Here is a 26,203-nt window from a genome sequence, read left to right as displayed (position 1 = left end):
TGAGGAGGACCTGGTCTCCTGTCTTCTCTCCTCACCCTCCTCTAAAACTTGTACTCTTGAGCCACACTTCTCCGCTCACTCTCCACTACAATTATTCATACACTAACTTATCTCTTGAACCTCTTTCCAAGCACAGGTTCATTTCCTTCATCCATCAATCTTGCCTCATTACACCCATTCTGAAGAAACCCATCTCTGTTCTATTTGCATCCAAACTCCTTGAACGACTCATTTATAACTGCATGCTGTTTTTTATTATAACTCTTTCCTTGACACACTACAGTCTAGTTCCGTCCCAATCACACCACTGAGACTGTCCTAATAAAAGTCACTAATGGTCTACTCAAGGCCAAATCACAAGAGCAGTTTTTCTTGCCCATTCTCTTGGACCTTTCTGATACTTTACTGTTACGATACGCCTGCATTGTGGCAGGGCTGGCATGATGGCTGTGCCGTCGGTACCATTGCATCGAGCCCCACGGTTGCAAAGGCCCCACGTTCTTCCCCAACACAATAAAGCTGATTGCTGGGGGAGAGCGTGGGGGCATCTGTAACTGTCTCTTACCTTCTTCGGGGGCAAGTTCTCCTTCGGCGTTCCGTCACCATGTCGCCGCGACGTCAAATGGTGTTGCGTTACCATGACAATGTGATGTCACATGGGTGACATCACATGGCATCATGTTGCCATGAGAATGTGATGCCACATGGAGCCGATATGCTGCGACGCTGAATGACCCCGCGACGTCATGACACTGCGTCGTCTGAGGAGGAGATGCCGCTAGACCAGGGAAGAGGCCTTGAGAAAGCGCCTGCCCTGAGCCCCGCAGAAGAACAAGCTGCCCGGCCTCGCAGTTTATCTGTGGTAGGCTGTAAAATGTGGCTGTAGTTGATGCTTTAGGCCAGGGGGGCGCAAACTTTTTTCCCTGCGCCCCCCTGCCGGCTGTCCCCTCACTCCCGCGCCCCCCCCAACCCCAACTTACCCTCGCACCGGCGTAATGACGTCACGTTGCCATAGCAACGTGACGTCACATGACCTCGCGGCGTCATTTTGACGCCGCGTTGCCATGGCGACGCCGGGAGGAAGCCGCCGGAGCCACGGGTAAGTATGGTTTACAGAGGCCCTGCAGCTCCCCCGGCACTTAATTTAAGTGCCTTCGGGAAGCGCGCGGGGCCTCTGTAAACCCCACGCCCCCCGTCGGCAGTCTCGCGCCCCCCCTGGGGGTCGCGCCCCACAGATTGCGCACCGCTGCTTTAGGCTACGGCCCCAGTGCCTGCGAGGCAGGCGGCATGTGCAGCCGCAGTGAGCTGCAGGGGGAAAGACAGAGGGAGGCGAGACGGGGGCGCGGCCGTGATGTCACCCGGCAGGTTCGCCCTCATTTGCTGAACTGCCGGGGGCGTGGCCTAGCGCTCCATTGCGAGTCCTGCCCTCAATTTTCTTGAGAGCAGGAGTTTCTGTCTGCGCAGCGCGGCAGCCCCCCCTCACAGCGGGCCCGGCCCTATTGTGGGGCGGCTCTTGTCCCTGCAGCGTCCACCACAGCGTCATGTGACCGTGGGATTTATATGCATAAGTGATACAGGCACCCCATAATGGGGCCTGTATCTCAGGAAGCAGGGAGTCCCCAGACCTCAAATCAACGCAGTTCTGCTCCAGAGAAACCCTGCTCACGCACACTAGTATTACATTTTTTGTATTAAAACAGCTTCATTACCTTAGCGGCTAGCCGCTAAGCAATGATGGGGTTAACTTCCAGTACCCGGTTTATTGTGAGTAGCAGGGATGTGTGAAGGTGGTATTCGGCCCTTTATGGATGTTTATGCCTTGCGAGGGGGGGGAGGAGGGGTTTGGATGGAGCTAACCCCTTCATTACCTTAGCGGTTAATACCGCTAAGGTTATAAAGGGGTTGACCCCTCCTGCTACCACCCTGTAGGCCTAAACATCCATCCTTGGGGCTACTACCCCCTTCACCCAATCCCTCTACCCCCAATAAAGAAAAATAAACACAACAACCCTACTACCCACCTCCTCTACCCCCAACAACCCCCCCAACAAATACTGTACAGTAATGGGCAAAATAACTATTATCCAGATATGGATAACAGTGCATTTGCCCATTGTAAAGCAAACATTAGCCAGCCAGCATAAATAAAGTAAATAAAACTTTCTACTTACCGCTGCCATCATGAAGGGTGTCCTCATCAGCATACTGCAGGTCCATGTCCTCCGTTGGCAGCAAGAGTACAAGAAAAAAATACAATCTTATGGCCCCTAACCCCTTAATCACCGTAGCGATTAATAACCGCTATAATAATTAAGGGGATAACCCACCCTCCCCCGCTACCCCCCAACCCACCGGCCACTATACCCACTCCTCTACCCATTGATTGGCACAGTAGAACATCATACCCATATAATATGGGCATGATAAGCCATTGCACAGCAGTCAGTGGCCAACCTATTAAAACAGTCAAGCACAACAATTAAAGAAATAAACAAGCACCTAAACATCACAACAAAAATAGAACTAAAAAGCCTCAACTACACATCAATAAAATTATTCTAACACCAAAACTGCTAAAGAATAAAAATTATATTATACCAAAATAATAGAATACAATTAAAGAAACAACTAACCAACAAAACAAATCAAGAAATAAAACCGCTAGCCAATCAACAAATGTACTAAAAACATGCCATCCAAATTCCAAACAATTTAATCAAAACAATAAACAGAAATAGAAAAAATACCAATCAATACAAAACAAGCATTTGGTAAAAAATGCAATGCCTGTCACTGTATTTACCTGTACCCTAAAGGGGCACAGATGAATACATTAGCAGTCAATGGGCAATCAAAAGCATAAAAATTAATAAATACAATAAAAAACATGAAAAAAAGACAATGACATACATTCAATATTTATCTTACCTTTAGAAGTCTTCACACTCCGAATTCCGGCGTATCAGGAAGCTCTCGACCTGCGACGTCATCCACTGCAAACCGCCTCCATGCTCCTTTAAGAACAGCTTCTGGTATCAAAATCTGGTACCAGTATCTGTCTGTGTCACAGGCACCAAAAACATAGATTGTAAACTCTACGGGGCAGAGGCCATGTCTGCAAAATGTCTCTGTAAAGCGCTACGTAAAAACTAGCAGCGCTATACAAGAACAAACAATTATTATTATTATAAATGTACGTATGGGCCATTAAAAGCTATAATTATTCAACATATGGGGGAAGGGTTAATATGTAAAGAAGGAAAGAAAATAATACAAAGATGTATCTTTGTGCTGTTCACTTTCCAGGACTTTGGAACCGTTATCACTAAGAACACCCCATAATATTCTGCAAATATCCTGGTTCTCAACACCCACAGCAGGCAGATATCTGCAAAACTCCCTTTGTAACACACGCCTCACACAAATAGAAAAGAAAGATATCATTGAGATAAGACGGACTTGGAAAGACAAACATTGTTATCAAGGGGAATGTTACACTTTATACACTGGACTTATAGACTGGAATTGCTGCAGACATTGGTGCTAAACACATTAATCAGTCACATAACATGACACACTTGCTTAAAGAAGCATATGAATAGCACTGTGAACATTCTGAACACATGGCACATAAAGCTTGGCCCCCTGCAGACGCACTTACCAGAACTCCCTCCTACTGTCTCTGTACTTTCTCCCTACCTAACAATTAGATTGTAAGCTCCTCGGAGCAGGGACTCCTCTTCCTTAATGTCTAAAGCACTTATTCCCATGATCTGTTATTTATATTATCTGTTATTTATATTATCTGTTATTTATTTGATTACCACATGTATTACTGCTGTGAAGAGCTATGTACATTAATGGCGCTATATAAATAAAGACATACAATACAATACAATACATAACCCTTTCAGTGCCAGAGAGGGGCATGGTGGGCCTCAGCCATGTACCACCTTTCAGTGTCCGATGTATAATTTACCACATTTGATAGTTTTGCAACTTTAGGCCTGAAAGATAACTTTGAAAAGAACAATAAGAAATAACACAGAATTTACAACACATGCTTCTTAGATCTGTGTCCCGGTTCTGTGCTCTGGCGTATAAACCTTCCTGTAGGGTAAATTCTTTTACACTTTGGAATCACTCTCTGGGAAACCTCTGTAAGGTATACGCCTCTTCTAAGGTGAACAACTGTATTCACCTTGGCCATTTCTATGGGCACAATCTGAAGGGGCACTTGCCCTTTACCCTAGCTACAACACAATAAACAGGGACAGATCCTTATTCACTTACTTCTATGCACACAGGAACATATCTACAAATTATATACAGTGAGCCTACTCCAGCTATTGCTCCTCCAGGAACCTGGTTCGAGAGCATTCAGGGCGAACTTATATACCCCAATGGTAACATCACTGGTTACTAAACCTACGGTGGGAATGGCCTCTATTTTGCCAAGTCACTCTATCACAGCAGATGAGAGGGTGCGTTACTCTGGGTAAGCCCACCCAGTTAGCCCTCTAGGGTCCTTAACCCCAAAACTACCAGTAGTCCCTAGAAGGGGGGCTACATTCCCTCTGTCTCTCACTGTACTCCACCCTTCCTAGTCTCATGCTTACCCCTATCTTACTGTCTCCCCTTCTCTTCTCTTTTACTCTTACTCCCTCCTTTCCTTCTCACTCTACCCCTCTCTCACTCTACAACCTCCCCCCTTCTCTTCTACTCTTCCCCCCTTTTACTCTCATCCCCCTCCCTCTTTTACTCTCAGCCCCCCTTCTTCCTCTTTTACTCTCAAACCCCTTCCTTCCCTTTTACTCACCCCCTCCCTCTTTTACTTTTCCCCCTCTGTTTTTAACCCCCCCCCCCATCCGTTTTTACACACACACCCTTGTTTTTACACACCCCTCCCCCTCCACTGTTTTTACACATACGTTCACCAAGCCCTACCTGGGGAACGGTCAGTGCCCAGCCGACGATCGATACAGAAGTTGGGCCTGACTTCCAGCCGGCCTGACTTTCTGGTTTTAACCACCAGGGCAGACACCCTCCACCTCCGGGTAGAAGCTCCGCACCCACGTTCCCCAGGTAGAGCCTGGTGAAGGAGACAGAGTGTCTGCTAAAAATAAGTGCCGTAATGGTGTGCCATTCCTGCTCCACTCTGACCCTGTTTTAGATACAAGATAGGCTTGTTCAACTACACACATTGCTCCCACCAGCGTGCCTGACTATTTTCTCCCACTTCAAAGAACGGGTATTGACCGCAAGGCTATTCATTCTTGTTAGCTTGTGTTGAACTACAGTATGAGCAATATTTCCTCTCCCTGAATGCAAAAGCGGCACAAACAAAATGATGCGCCAACATTTCTCAACGAAATAAATCCCTCAGGAAGCAACAAAATATTTTTCCTTGATGAATCTGGTGCTCTCTCTACTTGTGAACGTTTGGTAAACAGTAGACTGTCTTTAACATAAAACTGGGAAGACTAGGTGGGCCGAGAGGTTCTTAACGACATTATATCCTGTATTTAATGTGTTTATGTATTAATGTGGAAATAAGGAAATAGATGACAGAGATATTGTCCGTTGATGCCGCACTTTCTCCAGAAAACCTCAGCGTGCTGCCACTGCTGGAGACAGAATGGTAGATTTGCTTTAGTCTGGATTGATATTGGCAGTTCCTAATTTCTTATGAAGCATTCCTAAGCCGTGCAGGATGTGTATTTTTCTTGACATAAGTTCAGCGTGTTTTTGGAAGACTGTTTTTTACCCGACACCCAGCCTCTGGCAAGAGGCATGCAGCAGGATAACTCAGGCTGAACAGCCTGTCTCTAAGTACTACTAATGAATGAAGGATTGTTCATTTGCTTTAATGCACAGATGATGTTGACACACAGCACAGCCAAAAGAAGCATGTGTCATTAAATATTTAACTGTAGCTCATAAATAGATACTGCTTAGATGATGCCAGCCCTCCTGTCATTCCCCCGCTCAGCCTCTCTTCTAACTTGCTAATGTTTAAGAAACAGCATGCGCTGTGACAGGAGTGGCCAACTCCAGTCCTCGTGGTCACGTTTTAAGGATATTCCTGCTGCAGCACAGGTGATTCAGCTACTGATTGAGCCACCTGTGCAGAAGCAGGGATATCCTAAAAATCTGACCTGTTGGTGGCCCTTGATGACTGGAGTTGGCCATCCCCTGCACTATGATGTTTTAACACTATTATTGTAGGGATATTTAACCCTTTTTAATGGTGGGCAACCTCCCCAGCTCAATACAGCCTTTCAACAAAAAAAAATGTAGGAAAAGCATAGAAATGTGAAGCATTTTTGAAGATAGATAACATTCTCCTATTTTTGTTTTTCCAAATTCCTACATGGTAACATAAATAGTTGAGCACCGTCAGTCACTCAGTCAGAGGAAGCAGCAGCAACATTAAATATGGTAATGGATGAATGAGTGAGCAAAGAAGCTCTATTGAATGAAAGAATCCCAATCCCTAATGTGGGTACAGAACACACTACACTGGTGGATAGTGTCAAAGAAACTGCTTCTCTTAAAATAGCAGTAGTACAAAAAATGACAATACAGTGAACAAAGGATAATACAACCGTCTCGGGCCAGCTGCTGTTCCTACATGGGATTTTTCCAACAAACGCCAAAAGAACGTCTGAGCGCAAAATGGACCCAAGTGTATATAAAGAAAAAAAGAATAACAGAAACAATATATTGCAACTCAATAATGTGAACAGTGAGTCCAATGAATGAGAGCAAATCACATGGTGTAAGTATGGTTCAAGCATATACAGCCGTATCAAGCACCTAAGAGCAAAGTGACAGGTGTTCAAGGTGATAGAGCGAAGGTCTTGATGTTGATATTCTCATATGGAGAGAAGACACATACAGGACAGTGTGTAATACTGTTTATATATTTAAAATGGGCAAAAGTTAAAATCGCACTTACAATATCGCCAAAGGCAAAAGCGCGTGTAGATCACAGCAGGGTCTCAGGGTAAAACAGCCCAGTTTTCCCTCCTCGTGAAGCAAACGTTCTGGCGTGTGACGTCACTTCCGGAGCGTGTCTTCACTCTGGGGGCACTGATGGAATCCTCCGGTGCTGCACACAGGATGTCGGGGCAGAGAAACGTGCCTTGGAGCAGACTGCTTGTGGTCCATCAAGACCTTCGCACTATCACCTTCAAGACCTGTCACTTTGCTCTTAGGAGTTTACTATATGCTTGAACCCTACTTACAGCACGTGAGAAAGCTTAAGTTCTCATTTTTGGGGATTCACGGTTCACATTATTGTGTTGCACTATATTTTTTACTATTATTCTTTTTTAATCTGCACATTTTGTGCTCTGACCTTCTGTTGGCACTTTTAACAGCCTGCAGATATTGCACCGTATTTAAAGTATTAAAATTAATGGAAATAATTGCTGAAGAAAGCACAAAACAAATGGGTAGAAGGTTACATCAGTAAAACATAAATGTTGAGGAAGTACATTTGCAACCTGAAAATGAACTGTCCGAAAATGGTTTATCTTAGTGCCTTTATCTCTACCACATCCCTCCCTCCCCCCAAAACATCCCATCCTTTGCATAGAAAACAGAATGTCAAGTAATTCCAACTCACTGAGTTTGCCACACCTGTTAAATACAGTGCTCTTTTCTCCGTAATTGCCTCATTTGTAGCTTGTTAACATGTAATAAATAAACTCCTTAGTGTTTAAACAGTGACTTGTCATTAAATATCACCTGGTACACTTTTTGTCTAGGTACAGAAGTAGTTAAGGAACATGTTAGGCACAGGCCAAAGTGTTGACATGTGTAATTGACTTGCTTGTGTATTAAGAGAATGGAGGCTTTATGAATCACTGAAGTCCATTCTTCAAGGACATCTTATGGGAGACACTTATCACTGTTTAATTCATAAAAGAGGAGACCAGAGGTTGTGTGATTAAATATGCATGTATTACACAGTCATACAAATAATGTGTCTTCAGCAGTGTAAGAAACAGACACTGAAGTGTCAAATTTGAGGCGTCAGTTAGGTGTCTGATGTAGTACAAAGTGGTTGTGAAGAATACTGTATGTGGACTTAAACTGCTGTAAGCTGCTTAAAGCATAGATACAGTAGCCATAAGTAGACAATTTTAGATGTATCCCTTCTGCATATATTTCTGTACTCTAAATGGGTCAACAGAATAGCAAACTACAGTACAGCATAGAAACTATATACAGACATGCAAACTTAGAAAAACAGCAACGGTATGTTTCCTGGCTCAATATCTCTAATTGTAACATCTTATAGACTACAGTACCTCTGACATTGTTTCCGTTTTCAGTACCACTCAATTTAGCAACTGCCCAGTAACACAGATAAAAGAAGAACATCATTTAGACTTCTATTTCAATGTGACCTACAAAAACATATTAAATGAGCTGTGTAGCAAGCATCTCAAATGCGTGTTTTATCTTTAAGACAAAGCTGGAAGCATCAATTTCTTCCTACGTCTCTTAAAATCGATGTACAGTATGAACGCACTTTGTGTCGACTTGGCATCTTTTGCTTCATAGAGTAATTTGGGGACTTCCTAGAGGAGGAATTAAGAAGAAGGTTAATGGACATAGTAATAAAAAGTTAGCTCAAGCGGCTAGTCACCTTATCTCTGTACCTAAGAGATCAGACTCCAATGGAAGAAACTTGATTTACAACATTCCTCACTTGACACCAGTGGAAATTGATGCAAAATAATGTCTTGCACAGCATCAAGGTTCAAGTATCAGCATCTTGATGCAAATACTCCAATATTTAACTCATTTTTAAAAGTGTATACATTTAACTAGATTAATTCCTGTGTGACTTTGGAAGCGGGTGAACCTGCTACAGATCTCAGTGTCCTCTCTCCTGTTGACCTTGGAACAAGTCCAGTGGCGTAGGTATACATGCGCGGGCCCCCGGGCAAACAATGTTTCAGGGCCTCATTAATATTAATACTGACAGCAATTTTTTTCTCCCCCTTCCCTGATCCTCTCATCATCCCTCCTCATCTCTCCCCCTCCTCCCCATCATCATCTCTCCCCCTCCTCCCCATCATCATCTCTCCCCCTCCTCCTCATCTCTCCCCCTCCTCCCCATCATCATTAGCTCCCCCTAATCACTATCAGCTCTCCCCCTCATCATCAGATCTCCCCATCATCCTCATCATCAGATCTCCCCCTCATCACCATCAGATCTCCTCCTCATCACCATCAGATCTCACCGTCCTCCTCATCAGATCACACCCTCATCATCATATCTCCCCCTCACCATCAGATCTCCCCCTAATCATCATGATCAGCTCCTCCTCCTCCTCCTCCTCCATGCTTACCTGTAATAGAGACAGGCGGGGGGAGATGGTATGTGGCAGAGCAGGACGGCACGAGGTGAGGAGCGCGCTCTAGCAGAAGAAACCGGAAGTAAGAAAGCCTTCCGGGTCAGACCGCTAGAGCGCGCTCCTCACCTCCCCTGCCGTCCTGCTCTGCCAGTGTAGCAAGTGCTGATTCCTCTGCCAGCTTCTGTTTAACGCCGGGGGCCCGCAACCGCCGTATACCATCTCCCCCCGCCTGTCTATTTGAAGAGAGCCAGGTGGGCCAACGACAGGGGGGGGGGGAGCAGGCCCCCCAAGAGCGCGCTGAACGAGTCGCTATTTTTTCCTGTGCCTCAGGCACCACAGTTAGATTGTAAGCTTTTGGGGAAAGTACTTATTAGGATTAATTATTAAACTGCCATAGTGCCGATCGTGGCACTGACGCACAAAAACACCTATTCAATTCAATGGGTGTTTATGTGTGATGGTGCCCCAATCAGCACTATCACAGTTTAATCAATAACCCCCATTATGCAAAATTTGGTGTACGGCGCTGAATATGCTGTCAGCATCATATACAGCTAAACCCCGTTATAACGCGGGTCTCGGGGTCCACCCCGAGACCACCGCGTTACTAACGGGGTCGCGAGAAAAAAAAATGGCCGCCGCGCTTTAGCGCATATTCATCCCGCGGGACAGGAGATGGGAGCGGGCATGTCCCTCCGCTCCCCGCTTCCCCCTGTCACCGCGGGACAGGCCGCGGGGCAGGAGATGGGAGCGGGGATGTCTCTCCTGTCCCCGCTTCCCTCTGTCACCTCGGAACAGGCCGCGGGGCAGGAGATGGGAGCGGGGATGTCCCTCCTGTCCCCGCTTCCCCCTGTCACCTCGGGACAGGCCGCGGGGCAGGAGATGGGAGCGGGGATGTCCCTCCTGTCCCCGCTTCACCCTGTCACCGCGGGACAGGCCGCGGGGCAGGAGATGGGAGCGGGGATGTCCCTCCTGTCCCCGCTTCCCCCTGTCACCTCGGGACAGGCCGCGGGGCAGGAGATGGGAGCGGGGATGTCCCTCCTGTCCCCGCTTCACCCTGTCACCGCGGGACAGGCCGCGGGGCAGGAGATGGGAGTGGGGATGTCCCTCAGGTCGCCGCTTACCTCAGAACCATGCTGCCTGCATGGAGGTTGTAGCGGGGGGTTTCTTCTCCCCACCGCTGTCCCCGGTGCTCCCGCTGCCTGCGCGGGAGGAGGGGGGGGAGCGGGTGGTGGTGCTGGTCGCGGCCCGTCTGTGTAGAGTGAGAGAGTGTGTGTGTATGTATATATGGGAGAGAAAGTGTGTGTGTGTATATGGGTGTGTGAGTGTGGGTAAGTGTCTGTGAGTGTGTGTAAGTGTCTGAGTGTGTGTGTAAGTGTGTGTAAGTGTGTGTGAGTGTGTGTGAGTGTCTGTGAGTGTGTGAGTGTGTGTGAGTGTGTGTGAGTGTGTGTGAGTGTGTGTGAGTGTCTAAGTGTGTGTGTGTGTGTGTGTGTGTGTGAGTGTGTGTGAGTGTCTGTAAGTGTGCGTGAGTGTGCGTAAGTGTGTGTGAGTGTGCGTGAGTGTGGTCAGTGTGTGTGCAGTGTGTCAGTGTGAGCAATGAGCAGTGTGTGCAGTGTGCAGTGTGTGTGCAGTGTGGCAGTGAGCAATGAGCAGTGTGTGTGCAGTGAGTGTGTGCAGTGTGTCAGTGTGAGCAATGAGCAGTGTGTGTGCAGTGTGTGTGCAGTGTGGCAGTGTGAGCAATGAGCAGTGTGTGTGCAGTGAGTGTGTGCAGTGTGCAAAAAAAAAAATGTAAAAAAAAATTTTTTAAAAAATATTTTTTTTTTTTTTTTTTTTTATTTTTTTTTTAAAAACGGGAGCCACGGGAAAACCGCGTTATAACCGAATCGCGGTATAACGAGGCGCGTTATAACGGGGTTTAGCTGTATTAAAAAAATCTATATTATCACTGTTATGAAGTAATAGTTTAGGTGTCCAGTTCTGCATTTTATAGTATTAGTATAACTGCATATTCAGCCTCTCACCTGCTATAATGTAAGGATAGCTGAATTGATAATACACTTTCATTCTATTTATAAGAAGTGCTATTAGATGTGGGTGTTCTATGTACTCTACTCAACTTCAGGGCATGTGTATGGTTCATAAGCATCAACTCATCTTAATAAAGTTTCTTAATAAAGTATGCAAAAATAAAATAATTAATGAAATAATTGCTTTTTGAAAATACATATAGATATGCACAGTATAACCTCCCTGGATGAATACTTGTTAACATTTCTATTAATTTACATATAAATATATCTATCAGCTCATACTAAATATTCTCTATATAATATGGTCCCAAACAAAGAAATCATGAAGGTAAATGGAATAAGTAAGATAGCTGTGATTTACGATAGATCTAATTTGATTCTAAACCTTGAGAGATCTAAATGAAAAGGATTATATAGGAGGATCCACAGTCATACAGATAAACTCCCAAGTAGAAAACATTTGTAATATCATCCAAGAGGATTTATGAGGTGCTCTCACTATACAAATAGCACACCTCATACTGCCTTCCACAGGGAATAACCGCTCTGCATGAGATTATAGTAATAAATGACAACATCCATAAATAAAATGATACAATAATATCACCATAATTATTTCATAAAGATGGTGTAGTTTTCATGATTTTACAGAAAGTTACTCAGGTCCCAATCTGTGATTAAGCCTAAAGGAACCAGAGTATGTAACATGTAGATCCAATACATCTCCGGACGACCAAATTAGTTGATCCTATCCCCACCTCTAATTGGAGGTGGGATGTGTTCTATACCACTAAAGGAGAACATATCAACGTCACCTTTTTTGCAAGAAGAGAAATGTTTGGGAACCGGGTGACTTACGTCCCCCCTTTTGATAAATTGTAGATGCTCCATAATTCTCTTTTTTTATTAAAGACCTGGTGGTCCGTTCAACATATTGCTTGCCACAGCCACATGTCAATACGTAAATGACAAATTGCGTATCACAATTACTGTAATAAAAGGACGTAACTTTATATTTTTTATTTGTGACCAGAAGCAACATGGGACAAAGGTTTCACATGGGGACACACTTTGAAATGGTGACATTGATATGAACCCTTTAAGGGCAATGTTATGGATCCATAGGAATTTCATATATTAGATTATCTGATTATGTACTGCACCGACACACTTTATTCGAGCAAATACCCAGTATGTACCTGGCAGATACCTGGAATGCGCCGCTCCTCACCTCTGACAAGCCCCGTTGCGTTTGCCTTCCCAGCCTGGGTTCATGGCTGGCTGACGGGCGGCTGATCTGTTAAATGATAATGATTAGGATTTAATAGGCTGCAATGCTTCGCGTGTCTACCAGATGGCATAAATTCATGAATTGTAATGCAGTATATATATATATACTGTGCAGTATTGCAGCCAGCGGGAATAAAATGCTTCAATCCCTGCTTGGAAAATACCTCAATGCACTCGGGCAGAAAACAGTCACAAACCTCAATACACCCGGGTATACCCGAATTCGTGGGACTAGCCGAGCTCGAATAAAGTGTGTCGCCAGTGTAGTTCTACGATAATTTTTATTATGGCTTCTAAGAAAATGTCCAAGCAAAAGGGGAGACAGAATTATGGGTCACTGCCCCATGACTGTATTCCTAGCGTTTTATTAATATATATAGACCCAATTATATATGCAATAGCATTGTGATAAAGTGTTTGTCATATTGTAGGGGTTACTGTGTCACCGATCATACTGGTGGCCAGTATATCATTGAGAGGGTAATTTATCAGTGCAAGAAAGTGTTTGCAATGCTTCATTTTTTTCTCTCATTTGAATTGAATGGAGCAAGACAGAGACATTATTTAATACATCCTACAGCAGACCCCGCACTTTGCCCTGCCTAGAGAACAAGTGGGATTTTGCAGTGGATACAACACAATCAGGGCCGTAGCTGTAGCCCAGGGGCTCATGCTCTTGGCGGGCCCGCTCTCCCCCCTCTGTTGGCGGCCCATCTCTCTTTTCAGATAGAGACAGGCGGGGGGAGATGGTATGCGGGGGCAGCGGGTCCCCGGCATTAAACAGAGGATAAGCCGGCAGAGGAATTGGCAGTTTTTACACAGAGCAGGGCGGACGATCGCTCTAGCAGCTGACACCGAAAGTAAGAAAGACTTCTGGGTCAGACCGCAAGAGCGCGCTCCTCCCCTGCCGTCCTGCTCTGCCTCTGTAGCAACTGCTCATTCCTCTGCCGGCTTATCCTCTGTTGAACGCTGGGGGTCCGCCGCCACATACCATCTCCCCCGCCTGTCTCTATTACCATCCACAGATAGGCATGGAGGAGGAGGGTGAGAGATGATGATGAGGGGGAGAGCTGATGGTGTAGATGATATGAGGGGGAGAGATGGTGATGATGATAAGAGCTGGTGATGGTGATGATAAAGTGTAGAGCTGATGAGGGGAAGAGAAGATGAGGGGGAAGGGGGAGAGATGTGGGGGGAAGGGGGAGAGATGAGGGGAAGGGGGAGAGATGAGGAGGGGGCCCACGCACGTCTGGCTACGCCACTGAACACTATAGACCACATCCAAGTCATACAAGAAGTGATTTCCCAAAGTAATGAAAATGATCTACCACAGCTTGGGATTCGCAGATTCCGAAAAAGCATTTGATTGTGTCTACACGGCCACAGATTTAAGGGCTTTAAGAAGACATCGCGCTCTGTGTATCAAAGCCAAAACGTTGACGCAAAGTCATTATTTCGTCACAACTCGCGCTGAAATATCCCTTCCCCAGCCGGCGTCTATGTATTAATTTTAGTCACGGCATTTTCGGGTACGTCTGCCTACGACTAGATGAGGGATTTATGGGGCAAGTGAAAGGAGTTAGGGCAGAGTTATAGTGGCACAGGTTTGTGCATTAAAAATGATGTGGCTTGTGTTACTTTTCTTGATGGTTCTGCGTTTGTTTTCTTTGTCATCTTAAAGGTGACGTAAGTCTTTTCTTAGTGCAGAATACGAGAGCAGAATGCTCCAAATTCGACAACAGTAGAAATACACTTGATACGTATGTTGTGTTTCCTAAAGAAAAAATACAAAATAATTGAAGAAATGATTTGCAATAGAGAATAGGTTTTTTTCTCATGTTTCATTCCGCTACTTCTGAACATGCCACACCACACGGTTAGGCCCTGGCTACTTCTGAACATGCCACACCACACGGTTAGGCCCTGGCTACTTCTGAACATGCCACACCACACGGTTAGGCCCTGGCTACTTCTGAACATGCCACACCACACGGTTAGGCCCTGGCTACTTCTGAACATGCCACACCACACGGTTAGGCCCTGGCTACTTCTGAACATGCCACACCACAAGGTTAGGCCCTGGCTACTTCTAAACATGCCACACCACACGGTTGGGCCCTGGCTACTTCTGAACATGCCACACCACACGGTTAGGCCCTGGCTACTTCTGAACATGCCACACCACACGGTTAGGCGCTGGCTACTTCTAAACATGCCACACCACACGGTTAGGCCCTGGCTACTTCTGAACATGCCACACCACACGGTTAGGCGCTGGCTACTTCTGAACATGCCACACCACACGGTTAGGCGCTGGCTACTTCTGAACATGCCACACAACACGGTTAGGCCCTGGCTACTTCGGCACTACAGGAATAGGCCCCTGTGACTACAGAATGAAAGGCAATAAAGCAGTGACACTGGAGATACCTTTGACTGCATTACAATGTGTATATCCCACTGCATATAGGGATACCTGACAGGCAGAAATCTGTCAGTCTGTCCCTAAGGCTGCGCTTATAGTGCCGGCGACAGCGACGCAACGTAGCGTCAAAACAAATGCATTGCCGCCGTCGCGTGCGCTTATAGTAAGCGCAGCGGCTTGGTCGCAATCGCTGGAAGTAATCTCAATTTGATTTTTCCAGCGACCACAGCCTGGCGTCACCGTCGCAAGCGCAGCCTGACGGTGTGGGAAGTCTAAATAACGGGCCTCCATGTTTTTGTGTGTCTTTTTCACATTAAAGGATATCATGATGTCATACATATTTTCTGTTACTCTGGTTGTGAAATGTCTATTTCTGTTCAATATTCTCATTATTAAGCTGCTGACAGCAGTTTCACTTTCAGAAACAAAACCCCCTTGTTATGGAAACCGTGTGCATTGTGCTTGTTGCATATTACTTTTCTGACTGTTTATTAGGGCTGACAAGTCGGGCGCTCGCTGATTTCCGCTTGATGAAGGATCTGTCTGTGGAAACACAATTAAGACCAGAACAGAGACAGCAGAGGTTGCTCAAGCTGACTGGAAACATTCAGAGGTAATTCATTTAACATGCCACAAAGTTTTCCGATTACAAAAAGCCATCCAGCAAATCATCTCTCAGAAATTCCGTGTCTAAGGAAGACAGATCCGGAAGATAATTTGAATGATTTGACAAGAGATGGTTTCGTGATATATTTTTTTTTACTGTGGCTTTAGTTTCCAAGGGGGCATTGTGTGTGAAGGTCTGGGATAGGCCTGCAAATGTCATGGAACATTTTTGATGATCAGGGGGTTTTATTTGAATTCCCCAAATATGCCAGAGTAAAATAAAAATCTCTAAACCATCTCTTATCAACTCATTCAAATTATCTCCCGGATTTGTCTTCCTTCGACACAGAATTTCTGAGAGATGATTTGGGGATATGGATATAAGGTGTCGTCCAGCATGAAAGGTATTTTGTGGACTAAGGCTGCGTCCATAGAGGGGTCCAGCCACGCTCTGACGCACTTGCTCGTCTGCGCAATCACTCCTGATTGCATGAACTAGCAGACGAGCCAGCGTGCGCGATTGGGAGGCGGGGGGAGGCATGGCACTGACGTCACTGGGCCAATAGCTCGCAAAGCGTCAACGTCACGGCGCCGACGTCATGATGTTGGCGCTGCTTTGCTCTGGAGGTTTTCAGCTGACAGCGCGCTCAGAAACAGGTTCTGCTGTCGGCTGAAAATCCCTGCGCCTCAGCACGCCTGCGGACGCTCGCGGCAGCACCCTCTCAAGACAGCCTCACTGAGGATGACGGGGCTCAGCGCGGAGCGTCCGCACGGCTCTGCGCTGACTGTCCTTCTATGGACTCAGCCAAACACTGCTTGGTAAATATGACCCGTTATGGGACACTTGAACAGCTCGTAAAGTGTCTTCTAGCATGCAAGGTGTCTTCTAAAGTAGCACTTCTTAGTAAATGTGACCCTAAACCCCTTCCTGCAGTACCACCACCATATAACACACACTAATCCATCCTCCATTTGATCTTGTAGGCAGCATGATGTAAATGAAAGTGGATAATATCCTGCCCTATTTAATAGATTATTTTACATTTTTCTGGGGGGCACAATCTAACCTCTCAACGTTATTGCGATAGGATTGTGTTTTCCCTAATTAGTGTTACCCATGCTGGCCTCCCAATTTAGGCAATGTTCAAAGGGCTTAGGGAAGTAGTGGTAAGGGGTTGGGGGTGGCAGAGAGGGGGTGCATGCTTGACTTGGCTAAAATGGACACGTGAGGAAAGGGCTCCCTGAAGAAGTAAGTCAATTTATGCATACAGTATAACCCTTCATTAATTGATGTCTGCAACCGGAATACCCTGTCAAGAACAAACTAAAGGTCTCGGGATGGAGTCAAAACATCAAAAGAAGAAAGGCAATCATTTTACATTGATTTAGCATCATAATAATGCTGAACATCTATGTGGCTTAAACAGTCTAAAGCATGTTACTTAAGTCTGATATATAAATACATGTGATTTACAAGCCATTATTACCCTAGTATTTAATATTTATGCTCTAGGTTCATTTTTCACTATGTATCATCTTCATAGCCTTAATTTTTTCGACACACATCACTACTTGTTTTAATTGCCAGCAGACAGTAGGAGGATCACGTGCATAGCAATTAAGTGTCACGTCTGATTGTATTCATTGGTAATCTGGGTAACGAATCAGGCAGCAGTAGAGTATTTTAGCAGGGTTGGCCTTCACCTGTGAGTTACCTTACATCCCTGACAGAGCTAGCTGCGCTTAGCAAAATGCTTAGGAGTACAGGAGAAGGAACCCTCTGCTACCGGACTCCGTGACAGTCACGCCCCGCCTGACGTGGGGTTAGACTTAGGTGGTTTGTCCACGCCTGCCGTATGGACTTCACCAGATTACCATGCCAGTGCCTCAACACCACACGACCCATAGGCTGGAAAGTGGACCGAAATGCTCCAAAGACAACGTGGTCGAACCAGGTGGCACAAGATTTCAAACCGCTCCACTTCATAGCAGCCGAAGCCCAAAAAGTCGCCCTAAATCTAGATCAATGGCGCGGAATCACTAGAGACGTATTGAATATCGGCCGCTGGCCACCGCAATGCATCGCTGCTTACCTTATAAAAAATGAAGCAATGTTGTTTACGGAGTATATACCATATATATATATATATATACCACCTGACGTCATCGTGCTCTGCGCCGTTCTCGACTCTCGCAACATCTAAACATAACTGCAGGAGATCCCCTGAAGCCCGCGGGACGCCGTGACGAAGGTGAACAAGCAGCAAACAGCCGAGAAGCGCCTAGGAGCATTGAAAGGGAGGCCTAGGACTGAGGAGGGTGTACCATACATGCTTAGCACGCTAACATGCTTTGTGAGGGAATTTTAATTCATTTTATATCTAATAAACCACTTGACATACTTCACCTTCTAGGCATATTTTTGTGCTTTCTTCACTTCATCATTTTTGGGGTTAAGGATTACCCTTATGCAAAGCAGCAAGTGCCTGGTTCAGAAATGATTTACAGTGACATTTGTTCCACCTATCACCTATTTACACATGCTATTTTTCCTCCTGCTGCCCGCAGTTTTTCACAATATAGCTTTGCTTATTGCTATATTACATCTGTTCCATTATTGTTGATATCTATTGGTTTTAGCATTATAAACGGTGATCATATCATATCATATAGCATTACTTGGAGCGTACAGCGTGAGTTGATTTCTCTCTAGTACAAGTTGGTGTTAGACGACATTTTTGAGAAATTCCTCCATTATGTCTTAACATAGTTAATGATGTTTGAAGATTATGGAACAGATTTATAATAGCCTAACAACAAACTCATTGCGCAGGCGCTTAAGGTACTTCAGAGACACTGCCGAACACATCACACAATCATGGAACCGTTGGAGCGTAGTCAGGCTGATCTAGAGCCTAAAATACACATTAGTACAGCTATCCCTCCAGTGGTGAGACCACCGGCTGCTGAGCTCCCATCTGCTATGCCCGGCATTTAACCGTGTGTGCCGATGCCATTTAGCACGAACCACATTATTATTACGCATAGCCCATGGTGCTTATCTAAGACCCCATCACGACTCTGTTTCACCACAATAAATCCGGGTCTTTTTCTGAAACCGCCATGGCGCAGAGCTATCTTCTTTACAACAATTGTGCATCTATGTCTAATCTCTAAACCAGTCCCCTCGTTTTATATCCCGTCATATACATTGTTATCGCCAAATAGGAATTTAAGTGACATCAGTGGCAAGTGGCATTATTAATGTACTGATTTGTGCTATTTACAGAAACCAAGAGGCCCGCTTAGAGTTGGAGTCTTGGGGTATGCATCTAGAGAATCAGATGTCTCTAACAGGCCGCGTTATCCCACCAGAGAAAATCCTTATGAGGGACAAAATAGTAAGTGTACACTCATGTGCCCTTATCTTGTGAAGCTGCTTCCCCACGTTGGAGAACATTTGAGTCCATTCATTTGAATGGAACTGATCTCTTCTTCAGCACTGGGAAGTGAATTCACAGAATAATGTATGTATGTACGTATGTCTTTATTTATATAGCGCCATTAATGTACATAGCGCTTCACCGCAATAATACACGTGGCAATCATATAAATAACAAACAATACAAATAACACATAAAAGGAAGAAGTGCTTGTATAGGGACCATGGCTCACTGTTGGTCTGCATGCTTTTTGCCATTTTTGGGAGGACCAGCAAAGTAAAATGTTTCAGCATTCTTAAACAAATGGGTTAATATGTATATTCATTTTTAGGGCATTCTATATGAAAGTGTAACGAACATGAAGCCTGTGCTTTGTCGGTAGGATAAAGATGAGAGTATGGACCTCGAGAGAGTAAACTGGTGCTTGACATAAATATTCATTCTCTCCCCTTTGAAACTGCTGCTGTCTTTGCGGTTGAGCCCGGTTTTCAGTGACTTTGTTCAAGCTGTCATTCATGATACACTGAGCATGAAAAAACGGGTCCCAATGATGGATTGAAATGATCTCCACAGATTGCAATGAAACCCCAGAAGCCAAACAAAAATAAAGAAAAAAACAATAACTCCTTCATATTTACAAAGTATCAATAGGAAACATAAATAACTCCTTCATTTGAAAGAGACAAATGAGTTGTGCTTAGGGAACAAGACTGCATTGTAATATGAACTTAGATTTCAAATAATTTTGCAAGGAATTGTAGTTATAATACGCTAACCCAGAGGTGGGCAAAGTGTTGCCCGCGGGCCACATCCAGCCAACAGGATGGTTGTTTTCAGATTGCTACTGGTAGGGACTTACGGCTCCTACGTGAGGCAGCAGCACGGAAGGGGCTCATCTCGGTGGTCCTAACACTTAATCACCACCTGGGTGGGCTCCCACCTCGATTCTTACTCCTCTGCTACTACCTCTCGTAGGGGAGTGAGGGAGAGACGAGGGGGAGGAGGGAGGGAGGAAGAGAGAAATGGGAGGGGAAGGAATTAAAAGAGAAGAAGGGGCGAGATGGAGAAAGGACAGTGAGTGAGAAAGGGAGGCAGAGAGTGAACGGGGCTAAGACAGAAAGGGTAGGAGAGATGCAGGCGAGACGAGGAGGATGTAGGTGGTGTGGATGGGATGGGAAAACGGAGCACTACTGCTGGAACAATTATGAAAAGAAGCTGAATGCGTAATCCATAAAATATTATTTATTGGTCACACAAGCAAAAAAAGTGAAGGTGTCACCCCAAAAACGCGTTTCACACCATAGTGCTTTATCATACCTTGATAAAGCGCTACAGCGTGAAACGCGTTTTTGGGGTGACACCTTCGCTTTTTTTGCTTGTGTGACCAATAAATAATATTTTATGGATTACGCATTCAGCTTCTTTTCATAATTGTTCCAGCAATAGTGCTCCGTTTTCATCCGTTCTTGTTTCTATTTCCATAACACACTGGTGTTTCTAATCAGAAAATGTTATGAAAGCGTTAGCATGATTTACATTCACTGTTTCACTCAAAACATAGAAACATACATTTTTTTGCAGATAAGGACCACTTGACCGATCTAGTCTGTCCATTTTCCTGTTAGCTGTAGAACCTCGGAACACATTTGATTCTTGGATTTTATTATACTTAGGATACTTTTGTGTCCGTCCTGGAACATAGAACAATCTTATTTTGTGTTGAATGGACCTGTATAAATATGTAAAACATGCTCAGTGTTTATGAAATCATATATTGAATGTTTTTTTCCAGTGCCAACCTATGACTGCTGCTGACTGGTCCAAGGATACTCGAGACGCACAGATAATCAGCGTACAGCCCTTGGAGAGATGGTTGATGTTGTTCAGTTACCGCAATGCGGATGTAGCTGAGAAGCTGCTGGGCTACCTGAAGAAAGTTGGCTATGGAATGGGATTCAACATTGAAACCCCCAAAATGTGAGAACACGCTCATTTGTTATTATTATCCATATGTGTACAAATGCTCGTTGTTTGGGACATACAGTAGAGGCAACTCTTATTCGAACAAAAACCAGTGGCAATTCCCCAAAAAAACCAGGAAACACCCAGGTACATTCTGAATACATGCCTTAAACTTTCCTTAAACTAGCCCCAGCATTTCTGCATTGATTAATGGCCTATCAGATTAACAGCGGGGGTCCCTTGCAGTCCCATTCAAACTGAATTGGACTGCCAGGGATCCCTGCTGTGTTAATCCTATGGGTCGTTAGTCAATGCAGAAATGCCTTAAACGTGCCTCAAACTAGCCCAGAACATACCCAGCACATACCCAGCACATACCCAGAATGTAACCCGGCTAGTTTATGGCAAATGTTAGAATAAACGTTGCCTCTACTGTACAATCCGAGAACTGATTGTAATAATGAAAGTGGATAATTTGGATATGGTGTCTCCTACTGAGTTATGGTACAATGAAAAGCAGGACAGGAACATTGCCGTATCTGGTTACACACTATTTAGAAAGGACAGGGTAGGTAGGAAGGAAGGGGGTGGGAGTTGCCACTTCTGTGAAGGACAATGTAAAAGCAACTTGAATACAAGGCAGTGGAGAAAAGACACAGTCACTTTGGGTAACCCTAGAAACTGGTGAAGACTGTTATTTTTCGTACTGGGGTCATCTCAGGACAAGAAGATAAATTGGGCAGGATGTTAATGGAGGGCATCATTAAGATGGCAATTAAAGATAAGGTAATAATTATTGGAGACTTCAATCTGCCGGATGTGGACTGAAGCAGGGACATCCTAGTTTCATTTCAGGGGGCATCTCTCAAACAATTGGCATTGGAGTCCACTCACAAGGAAGCAATACTAGACTCAATACTTTATTTTTTTAAATGTACGGGAGCAGGGGTCTCCTGAGCTGAACCGTATTAATTTCAGCCTCGGGGATCCCCTGCTTCCCGAGTTACCGGCACCCCATACCGGGGCCTATATCTCCTATGCGTTTAAATCTCCTGATCATGTGTGGGAGATTTAAACCTTGGGATACCGGCACCTGATACCGGGGCCTATAACTCGGGAAGCAGGGGGTCACCGAGGCTGAAATTAAAGAGGTTCAGCTCAGGAGACCACCCTGCTCCCATACACTATTAATAAAAATCACATTAACGCAACTTCATTACCTTACTGGCTAGCCATTACCCACCGGGTAGGCCTTACCACCCACCCTGGGCCAGGTACCCCTTTCACCCAATCCCTCTACCCCCAATAAACATTAAAATACCTACTCCCTATCAATGCACAACCCACCCCTTGTGCCCCAACAGCCCCCCCACCCTAACACATACAGAATAGTAATGGGCAAAATTACTGTTATCCAGATATGGATAATAGTGCATTTGCCCACTAAAAATAAAACATTACCCAGCCAGCATAAAGTAAATAAATCTTGCACTTACCCCTGCCAGGATAAAGGCTGGTGTTTCATGTGACAGAATATTTTTTTTTTGTAAAGGATGTGACATCATCAAAAGGGAGGGAAGAAAGACAATCAGGAAGGCTCTGCTTCCCTCTCTTTAAGATGATGTCACCAAAAACAAAATGACTCCCATCACGTTACTCCAACCAATCGGATTGTGAGATATATCATGTGAGGCATCCCATGGTACATCCCCAATCTGATTGGTTGTAGTAAACCATGTGGCAGCTTTCATTTTTTAAAGGATGTGCCGTCTCGGAAAGGGAGTGTCGTCACATTCTTTAAAAAAATTGCCTCACATTGTATATCTGGATTACAAAAAAAGAAGACAAGACTCAAGAAAGTAGAATGAAGACAAGAAGAAGTTACCTGAAGTTGAGGAGCATTGCGTTGCGGATAGAGAGCTTCCTGATGAATTCGGAATCGGAGGGTGAAAACATCAAAAGGTAAGAAAAAATCGTTCTTGTGGGTTTTTTGGTGATTGCTTTTTTTAAATTTTTGTTTATTTTTGGTGATTGTTTTTTTTATTGTTGCTTATTTTTGTTGCTTATTTTGATTTTATTATGTCTTTTTCGTGCTTGGTTTGATGTAATTTTGCATTTTTGGTGCTTGGTTTGATTTTATTGTTGTGTCTTTTTAGTGCTTGTTTTTATTTTTTAGCTTGCCCATTTATTGCTACAGTGGCAAAGCATGCCCATATTATATGGCATGGTTGAACACTATGCCAATCAATGGGTAGTGGGCGTGGAGGGTGGGTGTGTTGCCCATGGGAGGGTGGTTAGGCCTCCTGGGTGGGTAACGGGGTGGGGGTGTTAACCCCTTAATTAATATAGTGGTTACTAACCACTAAGGTGATTAAGGGATTAGAGGCCATTATTTTTTATTATTATAATGTTCCTGCCAACGGAGGAAAAGGACAGGGAGAAAGATGAGGGCGGCCTTCATCATGCCATGGTAAGTGCAAATTTTAGTTACTTTATGCTGGCTGGTTTCATTTGAAATTTGGCCAATGCACTATTATCCATATCTAGATAATAGTAATTTTGCCCATTACTGTACTGTATGAGTTGGGGGGGGGGGGGGGGGGGGGGTGTATTTATGTTTTGCACTGTAATTGTTTTGTTTTTTGAATGGCGAAAAGCGCTATTAGCCATCTTTGGTTAATAGCATTTTTACCCGATCCTGATGTTGGTACAGGAGGTCGATGAAGGTGGTAGTTGCCCCGGGTTGGCTTTTAGGCCTTGCGGGAGGGTAGCGCGGGGGGTTAACCCCTTCTTTACCATAACGGTTGTAACTGCTAAGGTAATGACGGTGTTAACTTCTACTGCCACCCTCCCGCAAGGCCTAAACACCCACCCTGTGGCAACTACAAGCTCACCTACCCCATGTACCAAGATCTATGCAGTGCTTGCTATTTAACCCTTTCATTACTTTAGTGGTTAGCCGCTAAGCTAATGAAACTGGCTGCAATTTTATTTTTACTGCACCGGATTGATACCGGAGGCCGGCGGGGACCCACAGGGAACCTGGATCTCCGGGGGCGCAGCTGATCTCTGGGGGGTCCCCGCCGGCCTCCGGTATCAATCCTGTTCAGTAAAAATAAAAAAAAATGCTTTTATGCATCTTGCACTGTCTTTAGCACCAGCCTCTAGCTAGCACCAAAATATTGCAAGATTCTAAAGTTCGATAAGCTTATCACTGCTTAGGGAATAGCAGTTTCTGGACAAAAAAAAAGTCATTTTGACCTTTTTTTGTTTTTGTACGACTTTTTGTGGTCAGTGTTAAAGATCGTTAAAAAGCTGTTATAGTGCGATACTGCACTGTTATCACTGCTTAGTGAATAGCAAAGCAGGCAATATCGCACTGTAAGGGCATTTATAGTACTATAAACCACTTGTCACTGTTTAGTGAATAAGCCCCAATGTGATTTTAGGATTAGGAGGCTACATTAAAGGATATGGAATTGCTTAGGGTTGTGCTGGCAAAACTATTAACAGAAATAGTTAACAGAAATAGTTAACCAGTCACTATTAACAGCTGTATTTACACTCGACATTTACATTCGACTAAAGAATAGTAGACATAGTCCCACTTCACAAAGGCAGGAGGAGGCAGGTAACTTCAGACCTGTGAGCCTGACATCAGTTGTGGGGAAATGAAAGGAAACACTGCTAAAAGACGAGTGTTCAATATTTATTTTCCAGCAATTTACAAGATCACATGAAATTACTGTGGAAGATTATGTCAAACAAATCTAATTGTTTTTAACGGCAAAGAAAGAAGCGTAGAACAGAACCTCCTATGGTGAAGTATGTCTTTATAAAGTATAAATCAACACAATAAGATCTTCAAAATGGACCCTCACAACTGTGTCTATGTAAGTGCGCATACTGTATGTAGAGCAAAACTGGCTCTTCAGTCCTGTGTCCCGATCTTGACACACCTCTAGGGACTTCAGATGCTCCTGCTGGTCAAAAAACCCAACGTGTGTTTCTCAGACTGTTCATCTGCTTCATCAGGGGTAATACTGTACGTGTTGTTTTTTTTGGCCAACTGGAGCATCCGTAGTCCCTAGAGACGTCACCAGGACACTATCTGGAAGATATCAGGCTGAGACGTGTGGAGAGGGGAGCCGAGGATGGATAAAGAGGTGTGTCAGGATCGGGATGCAGGACTGAGGGGCCAGGTCTTGCCCTATATATACGCACTTAGACATGTTTGTGAGTGTCCACTTTAGAGTTTTAATTGTGCTGATTTATACTTTATAAAGACATACTTCACCATAGGAGGTTCTTAGTCACGTCTGTTTGTGACACGTTCCACATTAGCGTGACCTATCGGCACGCCCATGAGCATGTTTCAAATTCAAATAAATACACATTAGAAACTGAATAACACAGCCATTCCAGTTAAACAGCTCTACTGGTAAGATAGCTGGGATATCGAAGACTGAGCCTCTGATTGAGTCACCTGTGGTGCTAAACCTGTGTTCTGTGACGCCTTGGGGGTTATATGACCAGTGACTATGGGTTTGTTGAGACCGGGTTTGGGAATGGCTGACATTGTATTCTATAACACCCAATCGTTTTATTTTGTCACATTTATTAAACTAATAATTCCAAAGGTTATTAGATGTTCTGCTATAACATTGTAAATTTTACAGGAAGATGTTAATTTATTTAGAAAACATAAGCCCTACCACAGCGATAGTATTTTTATGTACATGGGATAAACGGAGCTGGGGTTCCACAAAGTTGTAATACTTTTTAAGGGGTTCTACAAAGTCACCCCAAAGGTGTGAAGAGTTCAACTTACTGTATATTCAACGATTGAAAACCATTGTCCTTCGGTACGTGAAAATATTAAGAAATAAATTGTTATCCACATAGAGAGTTATCTTACACTTACCGCTCTGCGAGATGTGTTTCTGCGCAAAAATGGGCAGCATCGCACGAAAACACATCTCTCTGTAAGCACATATTGCCTGGATCTCCATCCTCACACCAGGAACAAGTCCCTGAGTGATGCATGCTGTGTTAGCACAACATACTGAA

General features: G+C 44.5%; 1 protein-coding gene across 1 annotated transcript in view; it reads left to right on the top strand.

Annotated features, from left to right (window-relative positions):
• PIWIL4 (piwi like RNA-mediated gene silencing 4) overlaps positions 1 to 26,203 on the top strand; it is a 121,133-nt gene that overhangs the window by 47,436 nt on the left and 47,494 nt on the right. Inside the window, exons 11-13 of the mRNA XM_075592493.1 lie at positions 15,618 to 15,735; positions 19,018 to 19,129; positions 20,964 to 21,148. Of these exons, the coding sequence (XP_075448608.1) occupies positions 15,618 to 15,735; positions 19,018 to 19,129; positions 20,964 to 21,148 (415 nt within the window). The remainder of the gene's footprint in view (positions 1 to 15,617; positions 15,736 to 19,017; positions 19,130 to 20,963; positions 21,149 to 26,203) is intronic.

The sequence above is a fragment of the Ascaphus truei genome, chromosome 3, assembly GCF_040206685.1.
Source record: "Ascaphus truei isolate aAscTru1 chromosome 3, aAscTru1.hap1, whole genome shotgun sequence".
Lineage (NCBI taxonomy): Eukaryota > Metazoa > Chordata > Amphibia > Anura > Ascaphidae > Ascaphus > Ascaphus truei.
This window is presented reverse-complemented; position numbering and strand designations above follow the sequence as displayed.